Here is a 26,987-nt window from a genome sequence, read left to right on the forward strand (position 1 = left end):
AGTGTATGCCTGAGAAGCCTTCTGCCTCTTAATCAGAAACAAACCAGGAGAGCAAGTTTTTGAGCAGTGCCATGGAAAACCCACCTCCGTGCCTGGCGCACCCCAGGGCCAAGGAGAAGTCCAGGCTCAGGCCCGTCGCACAGGCCTCAGCAGCGAGCCAGCAAGGGGCTCAGGAAGCTGAGAAACAGGTTGGAGAACCGCTTGAATTCAGCTGCCATGGCACAGCCCACCAGCAGGACTCCTTCGGGGACGAAAATGAAATCTCCAGAGACTCTGCTACCTTTGGTCTGCGGAGGGAAAGGCCACCCGGAGGCCAGGTTCTGAAGAAAGCCTGCCCGTTCATCCTGACTTTATTTTGGAACCCAGCTGCTCTGGAAATCCCGCACAGAGGTGCCAGCCTGCAGGGCGGCCGAGAGGCCAGCCAAGCAGTAACTGTCTACTCAAGGGGGTGCGGGGGAGCAAGGCCTGGCTCAGTTCAGTCTCCTGTTTTGCAAGTAAATTTCCAATCAGTTTTGCTAAGGCGACAAAACGTCGTGAAAGTTTTATACATATGTTTTTGGCAGAGTTGATTCTGGGAATGGTTTTGAGATCGTGATAGTTCTGTTTGGGATTTGCTCTTGTAGTCCGTATAGGTGCCTAGCAGGAGGGAAGCTGCCTTCCCTGGAACAGAGCTCTGCTGGCCACCAGGCCAACCCCAGATGGTGCACAAGGGGGGAGGGAGGAGCAGCAGTCTGGTCCCAGCGTGGCCACTGGCTGGCTTTTCATCTCAAGCAATTCCCAACCTGTCTTCAAGCCTGGGTTTTCCTTATTGTGAGAGGAGGGGTTGAGCAAATCACCCCTTGGGATGGTTTTGCCTCAAGCATGCAAGCCCCACATTGCTGCCACACCATCTTCTGGAAGCTTTGATGCGGAGTAAATCATATTGATGAACACCTTGCAGAAGGACTGAGGAATCTTAATAATTCTTTTACTCAAGAACCTATGACACCACCTTATTTTCACTGCCAGCTACAGGTACAAGTTAATCCGCACCAAGACCACCTACAGGAAACCTGGACCAGCAAGGTTTGTGGGTAAAATCTTCCCCTAGTCCTACTCTCCAAAGCCACTGCAGACCAATGGCTCTCCTACAACCCCTCCCACATGACGAGAACATTGCATTAGTGTCAGCTGGAAGGATTCTGCCAGGCAGAGAAGTCTGGAAAAATATACAGTGGGTCATTTTTTAAAAATGGATTTTACTCCGTCTCTGTCATCCCAGGTACACAGTTTCTGTGGTGGCTGAAGTCTTAGTATCCCCTGTGGCCAGGATGCAGACAAGTCCTCTAAGCTTCTGGATAAAAAGAGATTTGGGGAGAAGCCCAATACCCAGACTCCAGCTATTTGGCTGAGGAACACATGGAACTTGAAAGAGAAAGCTCCACCCAGGAAAGGCGGCTGGCCAGGGTGTGGAAAGCAGAATCAGTGTGCTCCCAAGACTCTGGACTGATTCTATGCCATGCTTGACAAGACTGAACAAGCTAAAGGGTGACCCTTACCTCAGGACAATGTGATAGTGACAAACTGATTTATGACTGAGGAGAGAGCTATAGAAACAGGTATTAAAGTTGATTTTAAAGTTGGCAAGTTGCAAAAAGCCACTACGTGAAGGGCTCACTGAAATACAGCCCTTTGTGGAAGCCAATTTGGTTGTGCCCACAGCATATAATTTCAGGGCAAGACAGAGTTCGCGTAGTAGAGGTTCCACCACCACAGCTGACCATGCTGGACTGGAATGGTGCCCTCAGTGAACAGCCCAGGGCAGCGAGCGATCCCAAGCTCTCATCCAATACTGATGCTGTCATGGTCCCATGAAAAGCTTTGCAGCAGTTTGTAGGTACAAGAAGAATAAAATCCTCTGGTCTTCCTCAGCTTGGCCCTGCCTGCCTCACCCCATTCCCTCCTCCTATTCTCCCTATTATCTACAGCCCTGTCTCCCATCCCACTCCCAAGCTCCCTAGGCTCACAGGCATTCATGGCAGGACCCCTACATTCCCCCACCTGGTCAGCCTTCCTCCGCTGCTCAGTGAAGCTGATAGTTGTCCTGATCCCTCTGACCAGTGTCAGTGCACTTGCCAGCCACACATCGGTCTCCCCCTATCAGCCTGGCCTGTCTTCTCCATAATGCTTATGGCTTTCTGAAATGATATTGCTAAGATGTGTTTCTCTGTTTGTGAGTGGTCTTCCATCACCACCATGACTCAATGCAAAAGTTCATTTTGATCTCATTGGCTGCTGAATCTCTAGCCTTGGGACACTGTCCAGCACACAGCCAGCAATTCACAGACACCTCTTCACTAAAGAAAGGGGGACCAGTGCTGGGCACAAGGCGTTCCCACTCAGAGAAACAGCCACACTGCAAGGAGGAGACACTGTCAGCATGCAATTTTGGAAGGGATAGGAAGTCCAATGGCATCAGAACTATCGCTCTAAAGCCATATTAATAGGCTGAGCTATGAAAGGCTCAAGTCAACAACTTCTGACATTGCCAGTCTTAACAGAAATCCCATTACTATTATGGACTACTGGACTATATTGGAATATTTTGTTGAATCATGCACCTATAATATTTAAATGACAATGGAATACCCTTCTTTGACAAAACTAAACAAAAAAGGAGATACAAATGAACCACCATTTTATATCTGTATATTCAAAAGAGTTATGATAGATATACAGCTACATTCTCTTAATTCAATGAATAGAAAGATTTATTCTAATAGTGTTTGTGGACAGGATATCATGTCTGCATCTTCTACAGTGAATAACCACTAAGACAATAATATGCAGTGTATTAAGTATTGAAACTGTCCTACTAATCGGTCTTGAAACTGTCTCGTTGCTATTTGTTTTTCAATAAAATTATTTACAAAATAAACTAATAGACAAAACTGTTTTCACTTTCCTGGGGCCTGAAGGTAAAAAGGGCTCCTTAGGAACTCTGCCTTGGGCATAAGGAGCTCCACCATTCTATTCAAGCATAAGAATATATTTACCAATGGTGTCTACAATGCAGGAACAGAAAAATATTTAAAAATTAAAAAAGTTTAAACTCAAAAAACATCTCTTCCTGTCCCAAATTCCACTGTCTTTAATTGCTATTATTATTATTGCTACTACTATTTTACAGTACTAGGCATGAACTCAAGGGCACTCTAAACTTGAGCTGCATCTATCCTCAGCCCCTTTTAAGTAAAAAATTTTGAGACAGGATATTATCAGTTGTCCAGGCTGGCCTCAAACTTCCTGCCTCAGGTGCCTGAGTGTCCAGGATTACGCGTGTGTGCCTCAGTGTCCGGCAGGCCATGCTCACCTATAAATGAGGTCTAAAGGCCCCAGTCTCTGTGCACACCTTCCCTCCCACCTCAGACCATGCAGGGCCTGAAGATTCCACAGAAGGATAGTGACCAGGCAGGCTTTCCCACAGGAAGTCTGCAGAGCCCCAGCCCTGTAGGCGCTCCACGTGACAGGGCTGATTATTTTCTATTAGAACCCAAGCACAAAGCACAAATCAGCATCTCTCCTGAAGCTGTGGCAGGCAGCCACCCGCAGCTGCACAGGGAGCTGGTAAGCAGGCAGCGCCAGGCTGCCTTAATGGGGCTGCCTTGGACAGCTGCCTGTGAAGCAAGCTGGACCCTAGATAAAAAGTAAGTAACAAACACTCAGGCAGACTCTCTCCTTTTAACCAGGCTTTCCCGAGCTCAAGGACCGGTACGGCCAGCCCTGCATTCAGCAGTGTTGCCTATGAGCTGATCTGAGGGTGGATACCCATGAGATCTAGGCAGCCACACAGGGCCCAGGATTTTTTTTGTTGTTGTTTTTTAATTTTAATACATGATCTACAGGATCTCACTATGTAGATCACGCTCATAGTGATCTGTCTGTTTTCAGCCTCCCAAGTGCTGGGATTACAGGTGTGCGCCACCATGCCCAGTCTCAATCGCTGTCTCAGGCTCCCAGGCGGGACCCACAATACACTCTGGGGATCAAACCCCAGCTGCTGTGCTCTGCCTAAGCAGGCGTTTTAATCCACTAAGCTTTGGCTGAGGGCCCAGGATTGGAAGAGCTCACTCTTGCTGTTACTGTCTGAAAATTCTTTATTTTGGGAGCTAGGGTTTGCATTTTCATTTTGCTCTGGGATGTGTGACTTAGACTTCAGGTCCTCCTCCATGAATACAGGCACCATGGGCTATGAGGACTGCTGGGTCTGGCTTGGGGCTGCGCTGCACATTCTTTATTAGCCTGGGGCTCTGTGGTCATAATGCGCAGGAACCCGGGGCTGGGCATCCTTTCTGGGTGGTCTCTTGCTATCAAGGCAGAGACTTGCTCACATTCACGCCACCTGCTGCAGTTGAGTCCAGAGCAATCCGAAGATTGCTGTGGCCATCTCAGCTCCATTTCTTAAGAATTAAGTACTTTGGAGCCGCCGCTTTCAAAGAATTCACTTAAGGGTGACTTAAACGCCTTCTCCTTCCAGGTTCGTACTCAATCACATTTTCCTGCATATCTTTTTTTTTTTTTTTTTTTTTGGTGCCAGGACATGAATTCAAGATCTCCACACTGAGCTATACACAAGTCCCTTGTTTTATTTTGAGTTGCCAAGGCTGGCCTGGACCTTGTACCCCTCCTGCCTCAGACTCACAGAGTCCTGGAATTATGACCCTATAGGCCCCACCACATCCAGCTGTGACTGTGCCTTCTAGGGGTTCCGTGCTGGATGGGGGTGCTCCCACTTCCAGTATCTAGACTCTGCCATGCTAAAGCACCTTGAAATTAAAGGATATGTCTGTCCCTTGTCCCTCAGTAGCCTCAGTCCAGGCTCAGCTCTAAGACGCGGCTCTTGAGTTCTCTCCTTGGTCACTTAGCTGCTGTGGGAGTCGGAACAGTGACTGGAGCTCTCTGAGCCTCAAGTTGCTCATGCATGACCTGAAAGCCATGGTTCCTTCCATGATGTAGGATAATGTGGGAACAGAATGGGCAGGAAATGACAATTATTATTGTTATTTTTGTTAGTGAGCGTATCTTTTTGGAATAAATAGACCGCCAGGAGGTACTGGATGGACTACACCCAGTAGGCAATTGGAGGAGGCTGATGTCTGAGTCTACAGATGCATTCTGTTGGAAGGGGCTTGGAGAGGGTGAGCAGGACCCAGCACAGGGTGCATTCAGTGACCAGGGTGACACACAGCCATGAGGTGGGGCCACCATGGGGCAGACAGACACGCTTGTGTCGAACACTGAAGACACTAGAACTGGTAAGGAGACAGCACTAAAGTGAAAGGACAGGACTGGTGAGATAGCTCGGCAGTCTAAGTGCCTGCCGGGCAAGCTCAAGGACCCAGGTTGGTTCCCTGGTACTGCATGACATGCTGGCCCTAGAAACCCAGGCATGCTGTGCCAGCCACTTAAAGCAGACGTGGTGGTGCATGCCTGTAATCCCAGCACTGGAGAAGCTGAGACAAGAGGATCACTATGAGCCTGAACTGCGTAGTGAGACCCTATACCAAATTTAAAAAATAAATACAAAAATAAATAAAGTAAAAGGACAGTCAGAGGACTAGGAGCAGGTATGCTACTAGAAGCAGGGCTGGCCTGGGGATCTGCTGAGCTAATACCAGGTACCAGGTGGTAGGTTTACGGAGACTTTCTGTGTCATCAGATTGGGAATGGGTGGTGGACAGTTAATCCCAACAAAAAATCAAGGTTCATGGGGCCAGACTAGAGCCAAGGAGGGACAGCGCACAAGGACATCATATTGGTGGCAACATTTACACCACGGAAATAGGTACACGCCATCAATCAGAGCTCTCATCCCTCTTTAAGACAGTGGGAAGTGAAATGTTTACCAGCACATGACTGGCTTTATATCATAAAGAATTTTTTAAAATGCAATTAATCTGTGTCTTTGAAACATTTGTCCAGCAGAGGGTAAAGGAAAATTTGCAGTATAGGGGAGAGTCCGAGTCCAAAGATGAAAGCAGAAAGCAGTAGGAGGCTCCTGCAGGGACCTAATGAAGAACTAAAAAAGTGTGACCAGAAAAGCGGCATGCCTATGGGCACACTTCTTAAATTATAGTCACCCCTTTCTCTGCAAGCTGGGTCTACATTACCATGCTGCTAAGTTTCATCTCACATTTTGAAACTCAAAAAATTAAGTGTTAGTATAAAATCCCATGATGTCGCTTATTACTAATGATCTGTACCCAAAGGTAAAGAAAGACGTGTCTGAACACGCAGAGAAATCATCAGTTCGGTTCCTTCCTTGTATCCGCAGCCACAATATAAAATGTAAGTGGCAATAGTCAGGACAAGTGAGAACCAGCACAGTGACAAACGAGGTCATATTCACAGGGATGCTGGAGAAGGCTGTCTCTTATTTGCATAAGTAAGTAACTTTTATTACAGTTGTGTTTTATATCTCTCTTCCCCTTTACCAGTGATCCTGACATACTCCTATCAGGATTTGTCAAGGTGTGTGTAGCATCTTTTTCAAGACGAGCCAAAATGCACCCTCAGGAGGAATCTTCCCTCATTTGTCCATCTCCAGCCATTACTTTTTATTTCACCCCTCCTTACCACATGTATCCTCTATCCCCTTTGTATTAATTTCTGCCGCTTGATGTTCGCCTTTGGAGCTTCTGTCAGGCCATTTGCTTTCCCCTTCCGTGCTCATCTTAATCCTCAGCAAATCTATTTCCACTTCCCTAGAGTGAAGAAAGCCTGGCCTGGGGCTGAGCTCTGTTCCAGGCTGGTTGTACAATCCTAGACTACCCATGCTTCGCTGATAGCAACAGGAGGTCAGCGAAGTCTCTTACTGATGCATTGAGAGAAAAGGGAAGGCCTACCTTCCTCCACCAGCACACTGGTTAGTCCTCGGGAAGGAGCAAGCACTGATGACAAGCTCTGTCCTGTGAGCAACGTACTCATATTTTGCTTTTGGGGGTTAGGGAACTTTCAAGTTGCTATTTTCACTGGACTAAATCATCACAAAAGCTGAACTACGAAAGATCAGATTTATGACATCCAAATGATTTGGGAAGTAAATGTCAAAGGATGCCAGGTAATTCAGAGCCTCTAGTGTGGAGGCAAGAATTCTGAGTTGTCTCTGCACTGACCAAAAAGCCTGCGGGTCTGGGAGTCCTGCCGCCGCCGGGTCCTGTGTCTCCAGCTTCTCGGCACCCGCCTCTCCACAGAAATAATACGGAAGGAAAACACTTGCAGATTGTGGGATGAAAAGAACGCCTTGCAAGCAAATAGGGTGTTCGTGGGTTTGAGCTAGAAACATGAATCACCTCTGATGTCAAATTTAAAACCAAAGGAACATGAGGGGTCGAAAGAACACAACTGTGTATCTACCCTTTTTTCCCCTAACACTTCAGTAGAAGCTTGAAACTGTTAGGAGAGGAAACGAGACGCTTCTGTCTCTATGGGGGAGGTATTGCTTGCGGGCAGGTGAGAACTGGCTCTTGGGGAATAAAAATGTGTGGTTTTTATTCTAAAACACAGCTATAGCTACAGCACACCAATAGACACACAGAGCATCCCTGAGGTTCACACTTCGTGGGGAAGGACGGCACTCCTTTTCTTGGTGTGTCACCCCGCTTGAACCCTCCAAAACCAAGGGAGGATGTGAAGGAGGAAGGCGTCTATCTGGCCGCACACTGAGGCCGCAGACACATCCATATTCTGGAAAAGCTCCCCTCGTGGGCGGGCAGAGGGTAACTGAAGGCAGAAAGGTGAAGGGCACAGGTTTTGCTACTTCTGCAAGCTCAGACACAGAGTCAGTTGCCTAAAAGAATTTTGCAGAAAGACATGAAATACATATTTACAGTGAAAACCCATTTACCCTCCTGCTACACAGAGCGGGAGAGATTTGGTCTTATCTGTCTTCACATCCTGCACCACAGTTCCTTCCTCCTCCACCTCCCCAAGCGGTGTTCAGTGGGCAGAATCCGGGCTTTGTTGCAACAGAAGGCAGAGCTACTCAAGACGAGCGAGAACAGACAGCCCCTGGGGTCAGGACGGCCTGCTGAGACTCAGCCTGGGCCAGAACACAGTTGTGGACAAGCCAGCCAGGGTCCCTGTAGGAAAGACCACAGCCCCGCATGTGGCGGGCAAAGCTCTCCTCTCTGCCGATGTCGGCAATGGTGGAGCAGCCCTGCTTGCTGAGGTTTTAGCTACTGTTATCCATCACAGTCTGGAACTGTTACATGAAAAATTGCAGAAATAAGCATTCATAAGTTGTAGGTAACATTTATTTTCATAACTATTCTATTGTTATCTCTTACTATGCCTGATTTATAAATTAAAACTTTATTATAGGGGTGCACATGTGGGGAAATGTACGGTCTACAGAGGGTTAAGTACTAGTCCAGGTTTCAGGCAGCTCCGGGGGTCTTGGAACAGATCCCCCGCAGATCAGAACAGCCTATGCAATGGGCAATTCAGTCTTGTAGGGCCCAGCTGTGGTACAGAGACCCCCCTTCCAGGGAGCCTCGTCCTCCCGCTGCCTGCGCTGCTTCTCTGAAGACGGATGTGGTGGCCGGGGTCTCTGCTTACAGAGACTCTGGAGATTGCGGGGCTTCCCTGCCCACCACCTGCACTGCCTGGGCCTCCAGACGGGCAGAGAAGTCCCTCCACAACTTCTCAGCCAGGTCGTCATGATGCCTCTGGTGTCAGTGTCCACCCAGCCACAGTGACACACACCTAGGGCCAGGGACCTACCACATGCCCTGGGGTGGGCCACCCCTCCCTAACATCTATTTTCCACCTGACAGATGGGAACATAAATCTCACACCTTTCTTACCTGGCAAGAGTTTAAAAATGTGCTCTAGCTTCAGTCATAATGCAATCATACTAGTTCCCCCAGACCATAGAAGAAAACCATGAAGGTGTGAAATTACCCTCCTGGAAGGTTCTATTTCTATTTGTTTTCTGCTTTTAAATATTGCAGACACTTTTAATCAACAAGGCACTGGGAGCAAAGGCCAGAACATCTGCCAAGCTTCAAAGCTACTCAGGGAATCAGTTCACAGGTTCCCACTCACCTTTCCTCACGGTCAGGTGCCCCTGGTAATGACAGGCTTGAGACAGAGCCACCCAAAGACATCTGCAGGGCGATTACTCACCAGCTGCTGTTCCAGGGGCGGGATGGCATCGTGGTGGCCGTAGATTATCCCGGGGTTGTACTGACTGAAAAGGACCGGATAAAACACCTTCTTCCCTGCAAACCAGGAAACAGGAAGCCTCTAGAAGTGGCAGATTCAATCCACTATTTCTTCATTTACATTTAGCTCTCTGCAACATCCCACATATTTACATCTGCTTTTCCTCTTCCTTTCCCTCAACTCTAGAGCACGAGCTAGAAGTGGATGAGACAGTCAGATTATTGAATATTCCCGCTTTCCCGGAACAGAAATTGCATATGAGATATGGACAGGTGGTTGTGCTGACCCTGGCATCCTCCAGCAGGGGTGGGTGTGGGTCAGAGTCTGGGGCTCCCCCTCTAAAGCTGGCTCCTTCGGCCCTGGCAACTGCAGACGAGGACAGTCAGCGCAGTTGCTCTTCACCAATTTACATGGAAGAAGTTCTGTATTTTAGCAATGCCTTGGCCATGCCAGTAACTCTTAGCTGATTAACCCTGTGCCTGAGTCAAGGTCATGCAAGGGATTTTCATGCTGTGAGGCCTCTGCCTGCAGCCCTTCCTCTCTTCCTCAGAAACTGCTCATAGTGCTTTCCTCCTCTGGACCCAGGTGCCTTGTCCAGTCCAGGTCCTCCCACCACACCTTCTCCTGTGCACGACCCAAAAGCAAACAGGATGGGGTGTATTTAGATACATAAACTTTGCACAAAGTTCCGAGATTACGGGAACTCACAGCCCTGCTGTGCAGCACTCAAAGGAAAACCAAACTAGATCACCATCATCTCCTTTGTAAAATAGGCTCATTCTGAATCAAGACTCGGAGTAAACTGCAGAGAGTCATCCCTGGATGAGGAGAAGCCCAGACCTGGCTGTGTGTTCAGCCTGCATGTGTTGAGGAACTCCGAGGTGAAGTAGATGTCCACATCACAGAAAAAGAGAAGGACATTGCTGCCCTTCCAGAAGCGAGCTCCGACATCGAGTCCCTTCCCCCTGGAAAATTCTCCATTCAGTTGGATGAAGGTGAAGTTCCTAAAGTTGGCAGCTCTAGAAGGGAAGAGGAAAGGAAGGTCAGGCTTAGGCATTTGTATATCCAGGTTGTGGAATTCCCCGGAAAACATACCACCAGGGCCATCTACCCTTGCTCTTTCTTCTGTAACCCCAAGGGCACTGGGCCCACCCAAGCAGGTACTGAATGATCCCCTCAGTAGAAACCACTTAGATTAAACAGATCAAGAATATGTAGTAAACTTTTAACCTGAATTTATTTCCTATTTCTCTGGCAATTTCCCTATATGGAAATCAGCACTATCACCCCTAGCAAATGCTCTCAGTGAAGGAGAAAACCTGGACCAGTGAAGCCACGAGCACAGTTGAGGAAAATCCCCATACGTCTCCAGCACCCACACGAACCCCTCAGCGCAGGAGAGTAATCCACATAGAAGGGGCTCTCCAGCCATCTGCTCATCTGTACTCGAATCCAGAAACCAGACAAAATGTTCTTGATATATATCTGCCTTGACGCAGAGTGAAACCTGGATTTGTTCCCCACCCTCGGGTCACAAGGTACAGCAGGGCAGGAAAAATGACCGTCTGGGAGTCAGAAGCGAAAACAGGCTCAGAGCTGGCTTGCTGCAGATTAGCTCTGGGAGGCAGGAAAGCCCATTAATTTCCCTGAACCCCAGTTGCCTCATCTGCAAAGTGGGAATAATAACACCCTCCTACTTCACAGGGCGATTAGCTAGATAAACGATGCCAAGAACGCAAGGCATGCTCTAAGCACCAGCTACTGCAGTCATTAGCACCGATGAGAATTCCCAGGCTCTGCACGGTGAAGCCAAGACACTTCCAAGAAAAAGCAGAACCTGCTGGAAAGGCAGCACGTCTTGAGCAAAACCAAATGCGTGTGGCACAGGGCCTGTCTTCCGTCAGACTCACAGGAGTACCAGTGCCCCTCCCCCTCCTTGCCAACATCACCGCTCTTGTCACAGTGGCTTCATCCACCCTGCCCGTGCCCCACCTGCTCCAGTCCCACCAGTGCTCAGCCGCTCTTTCATCTTGCTACGTTCAAAAGGCCCAGAAGCCCATTTCTATTTTTAAAAGTCCATGTTTCAAGCAACTATCTCAGTTGCAAGATCAACACCAAAGTAGTCATCACCTCTTAATGTGCTACGCTGGACTGGCATCTGGTGACTTAATAGGGAGAACCAGTTCTGCTCTCACTCCTTGGACTTGTATCCTCTCAGATCTGAGAAGAGGCTTGATTTCTTATCTAGGGAATCGGAGGGCCTTGACCAAGTCTGAGGCGAGACAGGCCTCTCAGATAGAGATCAAGGCAGGAGGCCTCAGGATGGGAAGAACACTCTCTATGAGTCAGGAAGCCTACATACAGGGCCCCGAAGCTGTGCTTGGTCAGCACCAGGAGCTGGTAGTTACTTCTGAGTAAATGAATGAATATATGGCTGCATCTAACCTTTGCTCTACCTCTAATGGCTTTTAGGACAAGTCACCTTATCCCCTTGCCTTAGTTTCAATATTATAAACCCATTGGTTACAGAGTTCTGAGGTCCCTTTACAATCCATCATTGTCTTTTCCTAAGATCCTGTGTTCATTTCAACCCAGCTCATCTCTGAGTAATTCTCTTCTTTCAAAGCCTTACCTTAGAACCTCTCCTCTGGATACACGAGCTCAGCTCATCCCTGCTGTCAGCAACACTGAAGCTGTGCTCCAGAGCTTTTGGAGTGTTAGGTCTGGCACTGGCTTAAGAGCACTACTTCCCTGTTTGCAAAGACATGCTGCTGGCATGAGCCCCTAAAGGTGACCTTCATAACCCAAGGTCTCTACAGCTGAACATCAGCACAACCCGTTTCTCCTGTCCTGTTTGGTCAACAGCTGAGGAAGCTTTCCCATGACACAGGCCTGGATTTTCATCTGCTTATCTAAGGGCATCTCCTGCCTGGTCTTGAAGGTGTTTGGCACCATCCAGAGGCTTGCTCTGCTTTAACGGTGACAGGTCTCTTTCTTCAAGCTTATACCCTTTACGATGCCTGCTCCTTTGACTGCTGGGATGTCTGCTAGCTAATTTTCAGAGAAGAGAGGACACCCCCAAGCATAAAGATGGAGAAAACCCCTATTTATTTGGGTTGAATCTGACTCAGAATTCAGGTACCTTTCCTGGGAGGCTTTCTAGAATCAACTGCACATGATTTCAAATCTAAAAATATTTTATGTGAAAAACAGCATGTAACTTGCTAAGGCAAGAGCCACGCAGTTTCCTTAATATGCTACATTAAAGGAACACTGAGAATTAACTTCCCTTTTGAATAGACAACAGTTCATTTACATTGACACATCAAATATTTATGAATGCTAAATCATACTGAATAGTTAAAAATACAAGGCAGTATGAGATACTAAGCCAACAGCGTTGAAGGTATGACAAGCCTGTGGGTGATAATCGCAAAGCAACGGCACAGAGAAGTTGAGTGCTCCAAGGAGGAGAGATTAGTAATCTGGTACAGATGCCTGCCTAGTATAGGAATGAATCTATTTTGTTTTGTGCAAAATTCCGCAAACCTTAACTTGAGCTGCCGCCTCACATATGCTGTTCTCTCACTATAGGAGAGGACCGAGGCAAAGGACTGTGCTTGCATGATAAGCCCAGGAGAAAGGAGAGGGCACTTCTCACAGTATCTAGGGTTCGAGATGGCTGGAACTTGGAAGAATTTTTCTTTAAAAGGTCAGCCATCAGCCTCTATGCTTCAGTGTATTGCTTCTAGACAGGGAGAATTCAGAAAAATGGGTGCTCGAAAGACCTTTATCTTGTCTTTCACAAAAGGCAGTTTCCTTCCTTTCTCCTCAGTCAGCTTTTCTATAAGGACAAGACCCTCTGTGCTGTTTTCTTGGCACTGTCTGTTCTGAATTTGCATATCAATCCATGCTCCAGGGTGAGCAGAGGGCCCTCCCACAGGCCAGCTTTGGCCCTGAAGGTGGACCCCTCTATCTGAGCCTTGTTTCCCTGGAGCACTCTCAGCGCTCTGCCTCTGAGGCCCTACCTGACCTCCTCATTCACCCCAAACAACCTGGTCAGGAGGCATTGCCCCCTGTGACTTCTGGCCTGGAAGCCTGGATCATGCCGGCTCCTCTCCAAAGCTCTGAGACCTTGCCACATACTGATTAGGCAGCAGGATAGGAGTCCATGCAGTAGGCAGGCTGGGGATCCGGGAAGTACTGGTGTGGGAAGACTGTCCCCCAGTCCTAGGCCCCAGAGAAGATCAGAGTGCTAAATCTGCCATATGTCTGTGGTTCCCTGCCTGGCCAGCAACAACTTCAGTCCACTTGTAGAGGGATAGTGGAACCATTCACCCTCCAAATTCCTCAATCCAAGGCTTCTCTAATGAATAATCAGGAAGAACCACTCCTCCTGCTTCTTGGCCACTGGGAAGGGCATCTGGGGATTAATCACCAAGCTCTCTCTGTGCAGAAAGGGAGTTGAGTTGGAAGCAGCTGAGGAACAATGGGGATAATTTCACTTGTTTCTTTTTCCTTTTTCTTTTTTTTTTTCAATAGTTTTATTGAGAAACAAATAGCAATGAGACAGTTTCAAAACTGATTAGTAGGACAATTTCAATACTTAATACACTGCATATTGTTGTCTTAGTGGTTATTCATTGTACAAGATGCAAACAAGATATCCTGTCCACAAACACTACTAGAACAAATCTTTCTATTCACTGAATTAAGAGAACGTAGCTGTATATCTATCCTAACTCTTTAGAATATACAGATACAAAATGGTTGTTCATTTATATCCCTTTTTTTTGGTTTAGTTTTGTCAGAGAAGGGTGTTCCATTGTCATTTAAATATTACAGGTGCATGAATTCAGCAAAATAATCCAATATAGTCCAGTGGTCCATAATAGTAGTGGGTTTTCTGTAAGACTGGCAATGTCAGAAGTTGTTGACTTGAGCCTTTTTCAGCTCAGCATATTAATATGGCTTTACTTTTTATACTTCATTTTTATACTTTTCTACTGGATGGTTAAGACCAAGAAAGAGCAAGACCTTGATAATAAGAAATGTAGCTTTTGTATCGGACAAGGATTCTCACCCTCTTTCCTTTCCAGAGCAGAGAGATGAACACATCATGAAGCCGCTGGGCCTGGAAGTGGGACGCCTTCCTCTTCTCAAGCTCACCAGCACCAGCTGTCCACCTGGGAAACCCAGGCTGCAGCCGGAGGCCTAGGAATTGGCTTCCTTAAGCCAGCCTGGCTGCTTATCTTCGCATATTCATTTTGAAACACTGCCCCAGGGCAGGGGCTGGCATTACTAGACAAAAATGCCTCCCTCTATGCAGTAAGGCCCTGACAAGGCAATGACCCAAAACACTGACTTGCCCAAGGGGGTGTGGTGGGGTATCTGGGATTATGTACTCGGTGGCTGCAGGGCTGCAACCAGATGTATAGACTGCTGAGGTGCACAGGCAGTTATGGGCCTTGGTCCTCTGTCACCCCTTCCCACAGTGCCAGCCCGGGGTGGATGTGCACGTGGCCTAAGCACCAGGGCATGGGCCAACAGAGCTGCCTGTCTGCGTAGGTCCTTCTCCAGAATGTGCTTTCTTCAGCCACTGCTGTGAAAATCATACTCATCCTTTCAGACCTCCTCTTGTCCCAGCTCTCTCAGACTCACAGTAAGCTGAAGTGCCCTCTCCCAGCTCCCAGGCCTTGTGTCTGGTCCTGCTCCTGTGTCTTGTGTCCTGGTGGCTTCTTGGGGCTTTGCTTATTCAGAATATCCAAGCTGCTCTACTGGCTCTAAAAGCTTTGAGGGCAGCCACTGCCTTACTCTCTTGTTTCCCATCTTTATAGATTTTCCAGGACTATGTAGTAAATGGCACACTCAGGGACACTGGGGTAGTAGATCAGTACTGGAAGAACCAAGAGATGAATAAAATAACAACACTGAGGCTCACTTCTGGGCCACGCTGAAGGAGGTGTTGCCCAGGGATGCCTGTCACTTCCTAGCAAGCAACAGGTGCTTGGGAGGGGGGAACACCAGAGGAGCCCCCGTGTATGCAGAACTCATCCCACATCTAACAGTGGCTGGGTCACCAGTGGATTCTGAATGACAGGCACAAACCTTCACTTTTTTCTTAAGTTTATTGGTCCATTTTCCACATACATAATGATCACATTCATCCTAGGGAATTTGTTCCTGTACATGGCAGACCTTAATTCTTATTTTTCCCATTCCCCTACCTTCCTTCAGCCTCCTTTCCCCTCCTGAGCCTGAGCTTTGAAGAAAATGGAAAATAAAAGAGAAACAGAGAGCTGAGAAAAATATGATTAAAAACAGGGTTGAAATATTTAATTTGCCCATCCAGTATAAGGTGACACTCAGTGACATGCTCATAGGCATAAGGTAGTAATACATGGGCTTTCACACGGTAGAATAAGGGTGCTATTAGGCAATTTTCTATTATGAATCTGAGTAATCAGTTCAAAAGACTGCATGATTTGCTCATAATCATTTGCATTTTTTTCTTCTGGAATCAGATTATTAGCTGATGAAACTCTTGAATTTCCCACTCAATTCCTTCTTCAATATAATAATTCTAGTGTGTGGGGACTCGTTGGTTGTACGTGGTCATTTTTGTAGAGGTTAGAATGACCTGGGAAAGTGGCTGGTTCTACTGGAGATTTAATTTCCCTAATTGACTCCCATTTCCCAGAATTGCTGGATTAAACATGATAAAAGATTTTTTTTCTTTTTCAGTACTGGGGATTGAACTCAGGACCCTGTACTTGCCAGGCAAGCACTTATTCTACTGAGTTATCTCCCCAGCCCTCTGATAAAAGATCTTGATGTCTAATATGATTTACTCCGATACAGACTTTCCTCCACAACTCAAGAAAATTCTCGGGCTGGTGGGATGGCTCGGTGGTCTGGAGCACCTATTTGGAGCAGGCTTGGCAAAGCACAGGGACCCGGTTCAGTCCCCAGTACCACATGCCAGCCGGCCCCACCCCCTGGTGGGCTGAGCTGGCCACACACAGACACACACAAATAAATAAATAAAAGTTAAAAAAAAAAATTCTCCTAATATGACACTTTCAACAGTAACCTTCTATTAAGAACAAAAAAAACTTTAAAAATGTGCATTGAAATTAGTATCAAATCCAATGCATCATTTAAAATTTTAATTATAGTCCTAAATATGAAGAACTTTAAGAAATGTACTTACTGAAGACATTTGATGGCAATGAAGAATTTAAAACTAAACACGCTATTACCTAGTTTTTTGCAGTAAGCACTTTCAACAATCCACTTAGAACTGCCTAGATTCTAAAGTTACACAGGTGGTTTTAGCAAGAGTCTTCAGGGAACTCTGCTCGTGCCTTTCCACTGGTTCTACAATGTCACATGAAAATGGGGACTGACTCATTATGAGAAGCAAACGATATCCCCCATGCCCAGAATAGCTGGTTGTGATGCAGAGCACAGCCCACTAGAAGTCGCATCTTCCAGGCCAAATGTGCAGACTGCCCTCCTTTTCACTGCAGGCACATAATTTTCATTTTGTTTTGAATAGGAAAATCAAGTCTGCATGGGCAAGTAACAGATTTTCTGATGTTGAGGAAAATGACATTCAAAGGGTTTGCCATCCATCCATCAGGCAGTTTGGGATGAAAAGTGGAGGGGAGCACATGACCAGGACACCAACCCTGTGTGTCTGCCACAGGGCAGGCAGAGAGACTAGAAGGAGTGAAGGAGGAAGGGAGGCCTCCTCCGCACTCAGGGAGCCCTCACCATGCCTGCCCAGAGGGCAGTGGCCAGGCTGCTGGGGCAGGACGGCACACAGGGATGTATGGTCCTTCGGCTTCCACAGCCTCTCCTTGCAGGGTCAGCCATGGGTGCGCACTCCCTGGAGCTCCATTTACGGTCTCCACCCTGAGGCATGCTTTCTGTCCTGCACACAGCCCACAGGTACAAGGCTGGGGGCCCTCTTCACAGGGCCTGGAGTCAGCCCCCGGCACGGCACCTCTGCACAGTGAATCCTGTGCTGCAGTCTATGGATTTTCCTATTCTGCGTATTTCATACAAATGAAGTTGGTGTTATTGGCTTTTTGTGCCTGGCTTTGCTCATTTAGCCTGATGCTTTGGAGGATCACTCACAAGATAGCACGTATCAATACTTCACTACTTTTTATAGCGTAAAAAAAATTTCAGTATATGAATATAATACATTTTGTTTATCCATTATTAGCTGATGGACATTTAGATTGTTTACAGTGCTGTTGTCAACAATTGTCTATGATTATTTATGCAAATACTTATTTCTATTGAGTAAATCCTTGGAAGCGGAGCTGCCGGGTCAGAGGCTATCCCATGGTCAGCCATTTAAGGACCTGGAAACTGCATTCCACAGCACCTGCCCCATTTTTCATCCCCACGAGCAACGGACGAGGGTTCTGCTTTCTCCACATCCTCAGTGACACTGGACGTTAGCTATGCCAGTGGCATGACTGACACTGTGGTTTGATCTGCATTTCTCTAGTGACAAATGATGGTGACCATCTCCTCAAGGTAATCAATGGGTACTTGCATACCACCTTTGGCTAAACGTCCATTCAAATCTTTTGTCCAGTTTTAAATTGAGTAATCTGCCTTTTTGCTATTGAACTATGAATATTCCCTTTCCATACCCAACACTAAACTCTTACTAGATTCTGATGTACAAACATCTTCTCCTACTAGGTAAATTATCTTCCTATTTTCATGGTTGCACAGAAGTTATTTAACTTTGATAAAATCCAACTTAGTACTTGCTTTTTTGTTGTCTGTGATTTTTTTTTTTTTTTTTTTTTTTTTTTTTTTTGCAGAACCAGGGATTGAACTCAGACCCTTGCACTTGCCAGGCAAGCATTTATTCTACTGAGCCATCTCCCCAGCCCCCAGTTGTCTGTGCTTTAGATGTCATATCTATGAGGCCATACTTAATGTAAGATCATGAAGATTCACAGTTGCAGCCTTTATATCTTCTATGCATTTTGACTCAATTTTTTTTTTTTTTTTTTTGCGGAACCGGGAATTGAACTCAGATACTTGCGATTGCCAGGCAAGTGCTTATTCTACTGAGCCATCTCCCCGGCCCCTTGACTCAAATTTTTATATGATGTAATACACATGCCACATATCGATGAAAACTTTCTTTTGCATGTAGAAGTCCAGAACCATTCTTGAAATGATTTTTCATTTCTCATATACCTGATTCCACTGCTGGAAATCCGTTGACTGTGTCTCAGTTTATTTCTTGAATCTCAAATTCTATTCCACTGAATAGTATGTCTTACCTTATGCCAATACCACAATTTTTAATAGTATGATTTTATAGGTAGTGCTGAAATTTGGGTGTGAGCCCTTCAACTTTGTTCATTCTCTCAAGATTATTTGGGCTGTTTGGGGTCCCTTACATTTCTATGTGCATTTTATGATAAGCTTATGCATGTCTATAAAAAAAAACCCTAGATTGTGCTTTAATAAGTATTTCATAGAACCTTTAAATCAATTTGATGAGTATTGTGTCTAAAAAATATGTGTTCTAAACCACAAACATGTCTTTCCATTTTGGCCTTTACGAAAATCTTTCAATGTTATGTTATAGTTTTCAGTTAAAAGTCTTGTATTTCTAATGTTAAGTGTATTTCTAAGTATTTTATTTTTCTTGAGGATGTTATAGTTCAATTATTTTCTTAATCTCATTTTTCAGATTGTATACTGCTAGAACACTGAAAGTTTTTTTTTTTTTTTTTTTTTTTGTATTTAGTACAGGGTCTCACTACACAGATCAGACTTACAGTGATTCTCCTGTTTTCAGACTCCCAAGAGCTGGGATTACAGGCATGTGCCACCACGCCCAGTCTCAATGGCCATCTCAGCGGGGTCAGAACGGCATGCTCGTGATCAAATCTGGTCCCTGTGTCTGCCTAAGCAGACGCTTTAATCCACTGAGCTATCTGGCCAGTCCTCCTTTTTTTTTTTTTCAGGTAGGGTTTCCCTATGCAGTTTAGGCTGGCTTTGACTTCACTAAGGTCCTGGCTGGCCTCAAATTTGCAGTAATCCTCCTCCCTCAGCTTCCCACGTGCTGGGATTACAGGTGTGTGCCACCACACCCTGCTGTTATACATAGATCTTACAGCTCAACTTTGAGGATTTCATAGATTATCCTCAACTGCTTTTAGAGACTTCTCATTATGTCATCTGTGAACAGAAATAGCTTTAGTTCTTCCTTTCCAGCTTGAGTGTCCAACTGTCCTTGTGAAAACCTCCAATAAAATGGTGGATACTGACGAGAACAATACCATTTGCTCTCACATCTACAGACATTTGTGGATTCTCCTGATCTTACTGGGGAAGCTGTCAGTAATTCATCAAGTGACCTTCCGAGTTTGTGCACACATCTACGCCCTTATCAGGCTGGAGTTCTATGCCTAGCATGTTCAGTGTTTCTGACATGAAACGGTGCTGAATTTTTGTCTCATGCTTTTTCTATGTATCCCGAGGTGGCCATGCAGTTTTAGTTCTTCATTGTATTAATATGATAATCAATACTAATTGATTTCATATATCATGCTAAGCTTGCATTGCTAGAATGGACCTCAGGGAGGTGCAGAGTATAATCCTGTTTTTTACAGACAGTACAAGGGTCACTTTGGCAGGATTTTGCTGAGAACTTTTGCATTTATATTTACAGGAGATATTGATTTGAACTTTGCTTGCTTGGTGATGTCTCTGGCTGGGACCTTGGAAGCACTTGCTTGAAGCAGGGCCCCCCACCCCCACCCCCCGGGGAGAGTCTGTGAAGTACTGGTGGTCAGTTCTTTAAGCAGCTGCTACAAACCAGCAATGGAACAATTGTGTCAGGATTGTTTTTCATGGAAAAACATTCTATTTTATTCTTTTACTTTACTTTATTGTATGCTGGGGTTAAACCTCGGGTCATGTAACCATTAGGCAAATCCTTTACCACTGAGCTGTACTCCCAGCCCTCTTTGCGGGAACTTTTTACTAGCCATAGCTCTAGGCAGGCTTGCTGTTCTTTTCTTGGAAAAGCCCTTAATTTCTCTTAACAGTATACACAAATTTGTTCCTCTATTTCTAATTCCCCTCCTCTCTGCTATCTTTATATTACAAATGTCATCTTTACATATTGCATATTCATCAACACAGATTTATCATTATTGCTTTATGTAATAAATCATGTAAATCAGCAGAAAAATGGGTCAGCAAAAATCCCTAGTCTGCTATTGGAGGGAGCACTCTGCTCATAATTTTCCTTAGTTTCTAGCGGTAGTTTCTTTAATATAGCTCATTTAAAGTCTTTGATAGTAACTATACAACATCTGGAGATTTCTTAGGGATAATTTCTAATGACTACATTTTTTTCTGTGCAGGGGCTATTATTTATCTACCCGCCTCATGCTTTTTGTAAAAAAAGTGGACTTTTAAAATAATGTAATGTGGCAACCATGGAATTTAGAATATCTCTCCTTCCCCTAATTTACTGCTACTTATTGATCTAGTGAGTTTCCTGAAGTGAGCCTGTAGCCTGTGATCTGTGTGGTCTGTGACCTCTTCATGGCGGGACAAAGATTTCTGTACACTGAAGCTCAGCGGTTCCTTTCCTGGACCCAGAGAGGGTCCAAATCTTTGAGGCAAAAGCTCACCAGGACACTTTAGTTCCTTCAATACTGAATCAAGCGGCTGGCAACTTCTCTTCACCGTCACTTGCTCCTCACAAGAGCTTCCAGGTCAGCTCCACCTGAGACCTTAGGGCCTGGTTGGCCTTTCCTCAGCAGAAGCACGTCTCTAGGCAGTTGTTGGAGCATTTTTGTGTCCACTATCTTAGCCACAAAGTTAAATGCTTCCAATAACTGGTTTTCATAAATACCCCCAATGCCAAAGAAAAGGTCTTTTGAACTGGGAAGGCCCAACAGAGATCAAAAAAAGACAACCTTGTCAGTGGGGGCTTCTGGGAAAGCCTGGAAGTTCAGATAACGACAGTCTGGATGATGCGTTAAGGATTTCCAATCCTATTCTGCCCCTGTGGTGACTGTTAGGCTGTGATACTTGCTGTGTTGGAGGCTGTTGGCTTCCAGAGCTGGTGTGTGGGGTCAGGGGTGATGTGGTACAATTCTAGAACGTTCCTTTCTTTCCTGGGTAAATGCACTCTAGATTTTTACAAACTTTGGTTAGTTTTTTGAGTTGTGAAAGGTTTTTTTTGTGTGTGTGTGTGTGTTTTTTTTTAAACCTATGTTCTCATTGGTTTCACGTAGGAATCTCACAGAGGTTTCCACACCATCCCCTTCCTGAAACCACCCTTCCTCTTTTAAGGAGTACGTTCCATCCATTCCATTCCGTTGTGGCCTAAATATCACTTTTTTTTAGTAACGTTTTCCTCCAATTTTTATTTTGAAAAATTCACAACCTTCAGAAAAGTTGTGTAGAAAGTACATATTTAACTTTCACATAGATTCAACAAGTATTAAAATTCTGCCATATTTGTCTTCTCTGTGTGTGTATGTCTCTGTCTCTCTGTTTCTTCTCACTCCCCTTTCTCTGTCCGTCCCTGTGTCTGTCCCTGTGTCTGTCTGTCTGTCTGTCTGTCTCTGTCTCTCTCTCTCTCTCTCTCTCTCTCTCTCTCTCTCTCTCTCTCGTGTGGGAGTTAGTTACAGACATTGTGATGTCTCCTTTGAAAACATATACCTGCTAAGAGCCAGGACACTATAACACTGTGAAGCACAATAATCATACTCAGGATGATTAACACTGACACAACCTTTAATCTAGATGCCGTGTGCAGATCTCCCTAAGACAACTCAGGCTGCAGGCTCCCTCTGAAAGAGCTGCGCACCACACAAGGCAGGCTTAGCTCCACACTGCGAGATGCTGCTGCCTAAGTCATGAAGGGGCTGATTCCAAGCCTCCGTTTCTCAGGACCCGGTGCCCTTTATTTGATTTAAAAAAGCCAAAAAGAAAAAGGTAAAGCTGCTCAAATTTCAGAGGAGTTGCTGGCAATGTAGCTGCGTGGTAGAGAGTTGGTCTAGCATGAGTGAGGTTCTTGATTCAATTTCTAACACTGGGAGAAAAAAGAAAAACAAAAAAAGAATTGCACATGTTAGGGTGGGGGATTTCTTCCAATTTTCTTCCAGGCTGTCCTAACAAAATCATCCTAGGGCCAGGGAGATAGCTCAGTAGAGTAAGTGCTTGTCTGGCAAGTGCAAAGGCCTGAGAGTTCAATCCCTGGTTCCACCAAAAAACAAACAAACAAAAAAACAAACAAACAAAAAAAAAAAAACATCCTAGGGTATTTGTCAATCAGATCCTTTCAAAGGGACCTGAAATGCTGATCCACACTACTGCGATGTAGGTTCCTGATCACAAGAACAAAACTACAGCCCTCCTGCTACCACATACTGCACAGGGCAGGGCCTCTGTCTACCACCTTGACCCCAGGCATGGTTACTCTGAAACAGGCCTCTACCCTCATGATCAGATAAAGGTGAACTCACAATGTGCAAAATGTCAATTCATACCGCTTCCAATTTTTTAAAAAAATTCCTATTACACAGCCACCACCAATGTCCACTTAGGCCCATGCTTCCCAAAGCCTAGACCACGTACCACACACACACCAGCGTGGCACGTGGAACCAGCTAGAAATTTGGGCTCCAAGGCTTTATGGCAGGCCCACTGCCTTCAAATGTCCAAGGGCTGATGCAGAATTTTCATTTTGAAAAGCACCGCAGCTTATTCCAAAGCATATTTATATTTGAGAAATGCTGCGACAGGCTTTCACCTGAGATGAAATGAAAGTTGGAAAGATCTGTGGACTAACAATCAAGGATTCAGAAGTGATTTGCACCAGTGTCTATCGTGGTGGCCTGGAAACATTTTAATCATGATAGTTACAAAGAATATATTATCCATCATAATGCAGGACCTGTGCATGCATACACAAACACACACACACACACACACACACACACACACAGAAATTAAAGTTTTATGAAATGTTATTTATCCTTACTGTCCATGATTCATACTGATATTTTTTATCCTATTCTATTTTACTTCTTAAAAGCAGTGCACATAGTTCACCAAATTGATTCTACAATCCTTTAATGAACCATAAACTAGAGTTTGCAAAACACTGATTTATAGCAATCAGTAGCAACAGAAAACAACAGAGTCGAGAAGAGGCCTAGGGAGACTGTAAAACACTGTGAACTTAGAGCCAGCCAAATAGCTCAGTGGATTAAAGCACTTGCAAGCAGGTATAGGGGCGGGGGTTCAATCCCTGGGCCTGCTGTGCTGGCCCCATCCCAAGGGCATGATGAGACAGCAACTGAGACTGGGCATGGTGGCGCGCCTGTAATCCCAGCTCTTGGGAGGCTGTAAACAGGTGGATCACTAGGAGTCTGATCTAATAATGAGACCCTGAACACCCTGTAGACTCTTCCCTAAAATACAAAAAAAAAATTTAAACACTGTGAATTTGTTACTAATTATAATTCTATTTTTATATATTCTTAGAATGCATGCACTCAGCTGGATTTAGAATAGCTTAATTATAAGACTTCTCCAAATAAAATACATTTCATTCAGTCTGATTACCAATATTAGTACCTTCAAGTAACAATTCTGGATTTTAGGAGGGGACACATAGGGGTGAAAAATCTGACAATGTGTGAGACTGTGAGTTCTGGATCTAAGCCAGTGAGGTGCTTGGGGTGACACCCTGAGGAGCAACCTATTAAAGCCCCAGTTATGTCATCTCTGACACAGAGCTAACAGCAGCATTTATCTTAAAAAGTTACTTTAAATAAGAAATAATTTGTGTAAATAATAATTGTCTCAGTTACTCTTCTCTCGTCACTGGGACAAATATCCAACACCCAAAATGAAGGAAGGAAAGGCTCATTTAGCTCACAGTGAGTGGGGGTTTCAGGCAGGTTCCAAGGCAGAGTGGCACGTGGCAGAGAGCAAGCTTTCACGGCAGAGGCAAAGAGCAGAGAGCACGTCCGTCTCCCTCCTTACATCTGTACACACAGTATTTGCCCCAGGGCGCTACACCCACCACCCCAGCACTGGATCAAGAATCAATCAAACAAACAAACAAACAAACAAACAAACAAAAAAGGGAGGCCAGGGAGATGGCTCAGTAGAATAAGCGCTTGCCTGACAAGCTCAAGGGCCTGAGTTCAATCCCCAGTTCTGAAAAAAAAAAAAAAAAAAAAATCAATTAAACTCCAAAAACTTCCCCACAGCTGTATGAGGCTTTGGGGGGACAACTAGACACCAACCAAAGCAATAATAATAGCTATTATTAATCAAAAATTAAATGTCATCGTATTAAATTTTTCTGTCTTAAAAAATGACAAAGATATTTAAATAACCCTCATATAAGCTTGCATGTTACTATTTGATCAAGTTTATTAATTAACTGGCATGCTCCTTCCTTCAATAAACAAACTCAAAATGTTTTTTGCACAAGCTGTTATGCTAAGTTCTGGAGATAGCAAGAGGAAGAAGGAGACACAGTTCTACCTACTGAGTGGCTTATAATTTAATTACAAAGTAAGGACTATAAAAATGAATGTAAGTAACCAAGTTGGATCCTGGTACCAAATATGAGGTGTTGAAAGTGGGTGGAGTCACAGGTCAGAGAGGAAAGGACATGGCATCGGGGACAGCTTCATGGAGGAGAACCTTTCTGGCTGAGAACTTTGCTCTCTGTAACTCCATATGCAGAAGATTCCCAGGATGGCACTTAAGGATTCTAGTCAATGGAAAGCGCATTTCCCATAATACGTCTAACCTACCAATTAGACCCACATCAGCTGTTATGTGTAATTTCAGCACATGTCTGATTATCCTTTGATGCGTCAGAAAGGTGTGAGACCCACAGCATAGAGACTGTCAGCTCTGGCTGCTCCTCGGAATCACCTGGACTGATAATTACAGGACCTCAGAAGGGTCCTCATTCCTGGCTGTGCATCTGAACCAGGAAACTAAGTCCACGCCCGTAATATTGGAGATGTTCAAAGCCACCCAGGAGCAATGGGCATGACGCTAATCACCCGTGCTTTCAACTCTAGGCAGGGGATACTGGAGTGCACTGATGTCAACAGACCTCTGCCTCCCTTAATTAAAGATCTTCAGGCACTGTATTCCATTCGATGCCTTCAGACACTGTCCTTAGCTTTACATTGCTCACCAGTCTTAACCTCTTTAGTCTTTAGAATGAGTGTCACCATATTTTTTTCTGTGAAGAGCTAGATGCAAATTGTTTAGATTTTGTGAGTCTTACAGTATCATAACTTCACAACTTTGAAGTTGTAGCACAAAAGTAGCCATAAATCTTCATGTAAACAGACAGATACATTCCTTTTTTTTAAAAAAAAAGATATATTCTAATAAAACTTTTTTTTTAAAAAATAACAGGTGACAGACAAGATTTGACCAGTGAGCTATAGTTTGCTATTTCTGTTTTAGAATGTTTGAAAATTGTAACTAGTGGACTGACCTTGTATTCATTAATATAGAACTAGTTTTTTTTAAATCATGGAAACATACACAGGAACTCAATTTACCAGAGACTCAAAACAGAATGTTTTCATTATATCTAAATTCTGCAAGCCTCTTCAGGCCCTTTCTGTCGCTGCCACACCGTCAAAGCTTCTCTTCCATAGAAGGCACCCGCCCGACTAGGTACTCAGTTAAAGCCCTGCAACCTTCCAGGGCAAGCCAAAGAGAAGCAACAAGGTACCAATTCTGGCATCCTCACTGGAACAAGATGCCATAAGAGTTATTTATTTTAGTAGAGGAAAAAAAAACCCCTCCATTTACGCTGTTTGAATACATCTATTCCCCATGCAACTGATGAATGAGGTACAAATATACAACCTTGGGGTTAAATGATCAAGTTAAATCATTTCCGTCCACCTGAGTAGTTTTAATCAAGGATGCCGTCCCAGGAAACGCTGTGGCGTCCCCTTCTCATCGCTAGCTACATAATGAATGAAAAGGGAACGTAGGACCCTTTCAAGTGGATGGATGTGAACACAGCTGCAATCCTTGGCTTCTGAAGCCCTGGTGGAGACAGCGGTGGAGCCCAAGGCGCAGCTGTGCTCTCTCTGAGGGCGGCGTGCTCTGCAGTGGCCTGAAGGCCCAAATCTGCGATGCTGAGTGAGTACCTCTGGGCATGCGGGAGCTCGCAGAAGCCCACACTGCCCTGTGTCTCCCCCACTGTCCCAGCTCTCACCCGCACAAAGAAGACTGGTGTCAGGCAGTCGCTTTCTGGGAAGAATCATGCCGAATTTTCCTACACTGGACCAGCCCTTAATCTCCCAGTTAACCTTTTCCTGTTGTTAAGGATTGACTGTGTACTCCTACACTTGGTTACCGGGACTCTGTGTTTCGCTCCAGCTGTACTCACTTGGACGTGTTCTCCAGTATTCCCTTGACTTCATTCATTTCTTCTTTCCCAAAGTAAACAACAGTGAGATGAATTCTCCCATCTTGCTGGATGCACATCTCCCTGGAAAACAAAACGCACGGGTGCCGCTACTCCTGCTTCCTGTTTTCACTTTTGTAGGCAAAGCAAAAAAGAAAAAAAATCAAAACAACAAAAACTTGAGGTGTGTGTGGGGGGGAGGTAAAGGCAAAAGGGTTTGAAGTACCAAGTAAAACTGCCAGGAAAGCAGAAATTGGGATTCAAGATATTTCTGGTTCATCATCCCAGTTTC

General features: G+C 45.2%; 1 protein-coding gene across 1 annotated transcript in view; it reads right to left on the minus strand.

Annotated features, from left to right (window-relative positions):
* Nucleotides 1-26,987, minus strand: part of Csgalnact1 (chondroitin sulfate N-acetylgalactosaminyltransferase 1) — a 193,955-nt gene that overhangs the window by 4,976 nt on the left and 161,992 nt on the right. Inside the window, exons 5-7 of the mRNA XM_004630620.2 lie at nucleotides 26,678-26,779; nucleotides 10,048-10,226; nucleotides 9,169-9,263 (exon numbers count right to left, since the gene is read on the minus strand). Of these exons, the coding sequence (XP_004630677.1) occupies nucleotides 9,169-9,263; nucleotides 10,048-10,226; nucleotides 26,678-26,779 (376 nt within the window). The remainder of the gene's footprint in view (nucleotides 1-9,168; nucleotides 9,264-10,047; nucleotides 10,227-26,677; nucleotides 26,780-26,987) is intronic.

This window comes from Octodon degus, unplaced genomic scaffold (genome assembly GCF_000260255.1).
Source record: "Octodon degus isolate 3935 unplaced genomic scaffold, OctDeg1.0 scaffold00036, whole genome shotgun sequence".
Lineage (NCBI taxonomy): Eukaryota > Metazoa > Chordata > Mammalia > Rodentia > Octodontidae > Octodon > Octodon degus.